The sequence below is a fragment of the Triticum dicoccoides genome, chromosome 2A (assembly GCF_002162155.2).
Source record: "Triticum dicoccoides isolate Atlit2015 ecotype Zavitan chromosome 2A, WEW_v2.0, whole genome shotgun sequence".
Classification (NCBI taxonomy): domain Eukaryota; kingdom Viridiplantae; phylum Streptophyta; class Magnoliopsida; order Poales; family Poaceae; genus Triticum; species Triticum dicoccoides.
Window position 1 is genome coordinate 477,256,626 of NC_041382.1, and position 6,530 is coordinate 477,263,155.

At 45.0% G+C, this 6,530-nt stretch overlaps 1 protein-coding gene across 9 annotated transcripts; it reads right to left on the reverse strand.

Annotated features, from left to right (window-relative positions):
• Positions 1–757: 757 nt before the first annotated feature.
• Positions 758–3,902, reverse strand: LOC119354957. 9 transcript variants are annotated; one of them, XM_037621724.1, is made up of 7 exons: positions 3,522–3,902; positions 3,379–3,434; positions 3,206–3,294; positions 2,042–2,192; positions 1,899–1,967; positions 1,752–1,817; positions 758–1,027 (listed from the first exon to the last, which is right to left on the reverse strand). In XM_037621724.1, the coding sequence occupies exons 2-7, from the start codon at positions 3,416–3,418 to the stop codon at positions 1,002–1,004; spliced, it is 441 nt and encodes a 146-aa protein (XP_037477621.1). In that variant the 5' UTR covers positions 3,419–3,434; positions 3,522–3,902; the 3' UTR covers positions 758–1,001. The 9 variants fall into 9 exon arrangements, 4 of the variants coding, with proteins under 4 accessions (XP_037477621.1, XP_037477620.1, XP_037477622.1 ...); XR_005171359.1 differs by lacking the exon at positions 3,379–3,434 and having other exon boundaries at positions 1,891–1,967; XR_005171360.1 differs by lacking the exon at positions 3,379–3,434 and having other exon boundaries at positions 758–1,252; positions 1,891–1,967.
• Positions 3,903–6,530: the final 2,628 nt, after the last annotated feature.

Genomic DNA, 6,530 nt, shown 5'->3' on the forward strand with positions numbered 1-6,530 from the left:
TGCACAACACGCAATTGATCTCTCAACATCAATCAATCTCGTCAAGATGTGTCGGGGCATGAACCAAATGGGATGTCAAAACTAAGACGGGAAGCGGCACGTAGTGGAGGCAAAGTGAAACTTTAAACGAACTATTTGTTTGTATGCATGACGGACAAATTACAACATTGGAAATACAAGCATGGTCTAGGCCCACATGCGAATGATACTCGGTGTAATGTTCAAACGATGCATGCGGGGGGATGGACTCGACCGGAGGGCAGCATGATCGATGGAGAAGAGGGTTGGAGAGGAATGAGAAATAAGCAACGCCGCATGATTATACTTGAACGGCTCAAATAAACAATAACTACTAGGAAAACGGTTTCTAACGATGGTATATGTGATCGTTAAAGGTCGTATTGTGGTCGTTAAAGGTCATTAACGACCACAATCTGCTGGTCGTAGTAGGCTCCATCGTTAAAAGTATAATGACCACATATCTTTTGTGGTCGTTATTCTTGTAACGATGGGATGATGTGTCGTCGTCAATCCCAAGGAAATAACGACCATGATTGTAGTATTAACGACCACCTTTGTCGTCGCTAATAATGTTATCATGTTGACCAAAGTATGATTACCGACCACTCTATTCCCTTCGGAATCATTTATATTTAGTATAACTTTTTGTTCAGCGATCACTTTATACATCTCCCAACATTTCAATATTAAGATCCACATTAATATAGACACAAAAGAATCTGAATTGTAAGGGTCATAGCCTCTTTCATTAATAGATAGAAATACCAATATTCCGACATACAATTATGAAAAAATATCATTTCAGAAATTTGAGTCAAAAGCAATCCTTATATGACCAATGGACTTGATCATATCTATTTGGAAAACGAGACAACTAGAAAACATAATATTTATTTATCTTCAATCGAGGGACACCATCATTGTTTGAATGGATACCATTCTTCATCAGCTCTTACACTGCCTCCTGATACTTGATACTTCTATATATCACGATGGACCATCAATCCTACAAAATGTTGAGTAGTTTATGGAAGTCAGCCGTTGTGAATAAATTGGCACAAAGTGTAATAACATATAAAATCAATGTATAATAACAACTTACTTGATCATGTTGGCTTTCATGAGAACTATCACTTAGAGAACTACCAGACACAAGTCACTTAATTTCAGAAACTTCTTACACCATGCCATTGAACTTTTCTTCGAGTTAAACTATGGTCTTAGTTTGTGTCTGGAGCACCAACAATAAGTTACTTCTATCTCTAAGTAGGAATTGTACACTTGTTGTTGGAGCACCAACAGTAAGTTACTTCTATCTCTAAGTAGGAATTATACACTTGTTGTTCATTATTGAAGTTATTACAGTTAAATTAAGTCTTACGTGTTTGGCGGAGGTTGTACAATCAACAAAGATTGTACCCTTCTTGTGTGTCTTAGAAAATAGACTATCCATACTGATCTTATATTATTGGAATAAAAACAGCAGAAGTTAAATTGTGTACCAATTCCCAAATTATCTATCTAGAAGGTTTACTACTAGATCAAATAAAGAGGCAACATGAGAACTGACCAAAAACTCCTTGCAAGGCCATGGTTGCCCCACAGTTCTTCACTTTCTAGATTTTTATTACCTATTAATTCATCTACACCATTTGCAGTGTTTGAAAATATACAACCAATCAGCCAGCACAGTACATGAATTAAAGATGAAATAAATACATTTTACATACCATAAAATTCATCCATTGAATTTCCCATGTCACTTTCATTGCTGGCATCAACTTGATCATTCATAGCTGCAATATATTATGATTTACTTGAAGACAATAAAGCATAGAAACAATTCTTGGTTCAGTACGTGATACTTACAAACTCACTTTTGGAATCACCTGCATCCCAATTTGTACTAAACATGATTGGTGTATTTGTTAGCGCATCGTTTCCATCTATGAAAACAATTAACCACATTATATCATTGATTATAAGATAGCTGAATAATATTTTTATGTTTACATAGTACCTTTTGTAGGTAACTTGTATTTTTTCACAGTTCCGCATCTTGCATTTGAGCCTGTGGGTAACCCTTTTCTGCTGAAATCTGCTAATTGACTTGATTTCTCCATGAAGGTCCGCCTAGCAATGCCTTTGTGTACCAGTCCAGACTTATTCATCTGTGAAAGCATCTTTCCCAAGCTAATGTTGTCAAGTTTCCATACCTATGATGACTCACTGTGATAACATGTGTGTGTGTGTGTCTATATATATAGCGTTTGGTTGAAGTGTGCGCAAAGGCTATACAAAGTACAATTTAAGTTAAATGAGTGAATGCTAAATCAAATAAAGTAAGTACAGAACTACTTGTGTCACTGTTTATTAATAAGGTAAAAGCTAATATAAGAAGCAAATCAAATACTACAGATTAAGACTTGAATAAACTAGTGGCCTCATGTTGTTCTCTTTCTACATGACGTTGTTGTTAATTTTTGAAAGAAGTCATCTTCGTCGCTATTGTCAGGTTCAGGTTCAGAGGGTATATCATCGGACTGTCCATGTGATACATTATAAGCATGACGTGATGGATTTTTTTCACAATTGTGTGCCATCCTTTTATAAGTTTGTCCTTAATAATTTTTTTTTAAACTTTGCTATCCAGAATGAAAGGCTCATCTGTCTAAAGCAAACACTGCAGGTTAAGCCTAACGATTCCATTCTTGTTGTCTTACTTCATTCCATGCTCTTTGTTAAATACGTCAATCTAGTTGCAACGGAATAATGTCACACGCCTTCCATCTAAATATTGCAGCTCGACTATCTCTGTCAATATGGCATAATATTCTATTGTATTACCAATTATTATCCCCTTCTTCTGAAAGGACAGCCACCCCATTGGTCTGTGTGCAGAGGAGTCTATCTCGAATTTGAACACGACATCTGAATCTACTCCTGTCATAGCCAGTAAAACATGTTACATTTTCTACTGGACCATGTGATAGTGCCAAAAAGCCTGTGTTGAGCTCACTCATATCATGTTCATGAAAGCAAAAAATATTTGACTATGTAGCTATGTTAACATCTTCACACAGAGATACATAAATAGCTATGTTTAACATCTTCACACAGAGATACTGATATGTACTGCATATGCATCTACATACACACTTTATTCTGGAATCCTTTGTCTTACCTTCTCTTTTGAACCACTGACTGAACTTCTGGTTCCACATGGTGGTAAATGGTTGTGGTGAACATCCATCTTGACCACTGGAGTACTCACTACAGTAATACAAAGCTTAATTGATATGGGCACGCAAAAATTAGTTGACTATGTAACTAATAAGTTAATCGGCCAATCAATACCTAATATATGGTTGAACTTCATCAAAATTTCTGAAAACATAAGTACCAAATTCTACCTACATATTTAGTAATTAGAATCAGCAACATTGCATGAAGGTCCTGCAACAGGAAAAAAAGCAGAGGAAGGAGGAACACCAATGAACCTGCAGCACTGTAGTGGATGGAGATGAGCAAGCGGTAGCGTGGGCGCATCAGGGTCGAAGCTACGGGCGACGTGCAGGCGGCAGCGCGGCCGCACCGTGGTCGAGGCAATCGACGAAGTGCAGGCGACAGCACGCGTGCACCGGGGGCGGGGCTACCAGCGACGTGCAGGCGGCAGCGCAGCCGCGCTGGGGTCGAGGCGACCGGGAACGTGCAGGCGGCAGTGCGGCCGCACCGGGGTCGAGGTTATCGACGACATGCAGGCAGCATCGCGGACAAGCCATGGTCTAGGAGACTGGCGAGGTGAGGGATGCAATGCGGATAGGCGTAGAGCAGAAGGTAGATGCGGTTTATGGACCATGAAGGTCTCGCGGGATGAGAGGAGAAAGAGGCGCAGGGAGATAGGATCCTCACAGATTAAAATAGATATTTGTTGTGTAAAAAAATAGAGGTCCGCTGTTACGTGCAAAACCCATATAACAGCATTATCGACCGCTCAATTAGCGATGGGCAGACCGGTGGTTGTTGAAGCTATTACGTAGGCTCTATTTCCATGTGTGGGGACTTCGCTTTGTTGTTTAACGACCAAGGGTTTTTGGGACATCGTCGTTAATGCCAGTTTTTGTAGACTTATAAGTTGTCCCATCTTCCCTTCCGTCTTGGTCACGGAGTAAGATACTCCCTCTTTTTTTATTTACTCTGCATATTAGGTTTGACTAAAGTCAAACTTCATAAAATTTGACCAATTTTATAGAAAACTAGCAAGATTCCTGTGCCTTGCACGGGACATCAAGATCTTGTGGGAGAAAAGGATGAATGAGGGAAGGCCTTATCTGCAAATGTGGAGAGGAGTGCGGGTAAATTGTCATAGTATCCTTCCTATCCGTCAGATATAGATCGGACAACATATATTGCAGGATGGCAGGCACACCATCATCACCAACTCTGCTTTTTATGTACACTAGCAAGATTCCCGTGCATTGCAGGAAACATCAAGATGCATTTTTATGAGTAGTTTATTTTGTGGGAGAAAAGGATGAATGAGGGAAGGCGTTATTTGCAAATGTGGAGAGGAGTGTGGGTATCTTTTTGCAAAATTTCCATAGTTTCCTTCATATCTGTCAGATATAAATCGGACGACCTCTTATAAAAAAATAGATTTGGTGATGATGGTGTGCCTGCTATCCTGCAATATAGGCCGTCCAATTTATATCTGACAGATAGGAAGGAAATTATGGCAATTTTGCAAAAAGGTACCCACACACCTCTCCACAATTGCAAATAAGGCCTTCCCTCATTCATTCTTTTCTCTCACAAGATAAACTAGTCATACAAATGCATCTTGATGTTACGTGCAATGCACGGGCATCTTGCTAGTAGGAGTAGAAATATGAACACTTATGTCGGAGTAATGGGCCACGGGTAGCCTAACCCGAGTCCTTGAGCCTTTCAAGACATCGGGGCTGGCTGCGCACCTCAAAGGCACCAGGAAGAAGTGCCGCCTTCTGGTGGCCGGCTGTCCCAAGCGGCCGGCTGCCGAAAGGCGGCCGAGTTCAAGAAGGCGGCTCCAAGACCGGCCGACTTCCCACGGGCAGCCTCCAGAGAGGCCGACTCCTTGCAGGCGGCCCACCGCACCCTCGGAGTCTGTGCTCCCATTTAAGAAGATGAGACGGGGTGAGGCTATAGTGTAGCCCATCCCCCCCATGTCCAGGGCTGGACGTGGCCATAGTGCTCCGTACAGACGGAGATCTCTACCTGTACGTGGCACTGTTGCCACTCCATCCCTGACGTCCCTGCTGCAGGTGAGGCCCTGTTCCCACTATGACCTGTCGGTATGGCCTGCAAGCGGCGGGCCCTACTGGGCAGCGAGAGCCCGGGAGTCGGCGGAGGCCGGACCAGTCGGGCCTGAGGGAGGCCGGCTCTCGGCAGGCGGCCCGTTCCTCCCTCGAGGTCCGCGCACCATTAACCAGATGAGACCCGGAGTGGCAACAGTGATCTCCCACCAGGAGGCGGGACTGTAGCCATGCTCCCCTGACCAAGCATGCGTCATTAGCACCACGGCTATAGTAACCAGCGGCCGGCAAGACCCGCGAGCGGCGGGAGCGGCCTGTCGGCTCCGTACCAGACCAGCCGGCGGGGCCCACCAGGCGGCGGGCCCCGGCAGCCGGCGGAGAAGCCGGCGACCAGAGATGCTGACAGCCGGGTCCTACACCTGGCCATATTACCATTGTACCCCTAGGGGTAGGACTATATAAACCCCCCAGGGCACCCATGCAAAGTGTTCCCAACCTGTTAGAACTAGACTCATACCTAGAGGAAGGAGAGAGCGTTCCTGCCTTCTTCTACCTCTAGCATACAGCTCGAGGAGCACCATTGTCCCCACTAGTGCCTTAGTGATCATACGGAGACCCCGCAGAGCAGGACTAGGGGTGTTTTCTCCTAGGAGAGCCCCGAACCTGGGTAAAGTACGCCGGTGTTCATGTCTACGCCTCATCCCACTTCCAGGCACCGGCGACGTTCTACTCGCTCCCACCATGATAAGCCATCCATTGGCATATGTCGCACCCAATCCCCGACATTTGGCGCCCACCATGGGGCGAGGTGCACCGTCTCCCCGAGAGCTGTTCTAGACGGGAACCTTGTTCCTTCCTGGCGAGCGCAGCCAGCCCGGCACGCCAGACGGCGTCTGCACCGACGCATGCACGGCGCATTGGTCGCCTGTGCGGCGAGCTGCCTCGCCGATCTTGTCAGCAAGATCCGCCTCTCCGATGAGCCCTCATCTGATGCGGGCACAGAAGGCCCTGAGAGCCGCCTTGTCAGCCTCCTCGATTAGCTCCATGTCGCTAGTGAGCCTGCTGCGGACTTGGAGTCGGTTGGCTCCACCGACCCGATACTTGTCGACTCCGACACGGTGTCGCTTGACGCGTTCCGCACCAACGTGGTGGTCTACGACAAACCGCCTCCTCGCGCGAACAGCGACGGAAGTACCATCATAGAGGTACTCGTCATTA

Excerpts from the sequence above, each read along its gene's own strand:
- LOC119354957 (XM_037621723.1), bottom strand. The coding sequence starts at position 3,570 with ATGCGCCCACGCTACCGCTTGCTCATCTCCATCCACTACAGTGCTGCA. Across the intron at positions 3,295-3,521 it reads CATCCACTACAGTGCTGCAG|TGAGTACTCCAGTGGTCAAG; the intron begins GTTCATTGGTGT and ends GTATTACTGTAG. Across the intron at positions 1,968-2,041 it reads ATACAAGTTACCTACAAAAG|ATGGAAACGATGCGCTAACA; the intron begins GTACTATGTAAA and ends TTGTTTTCATAG.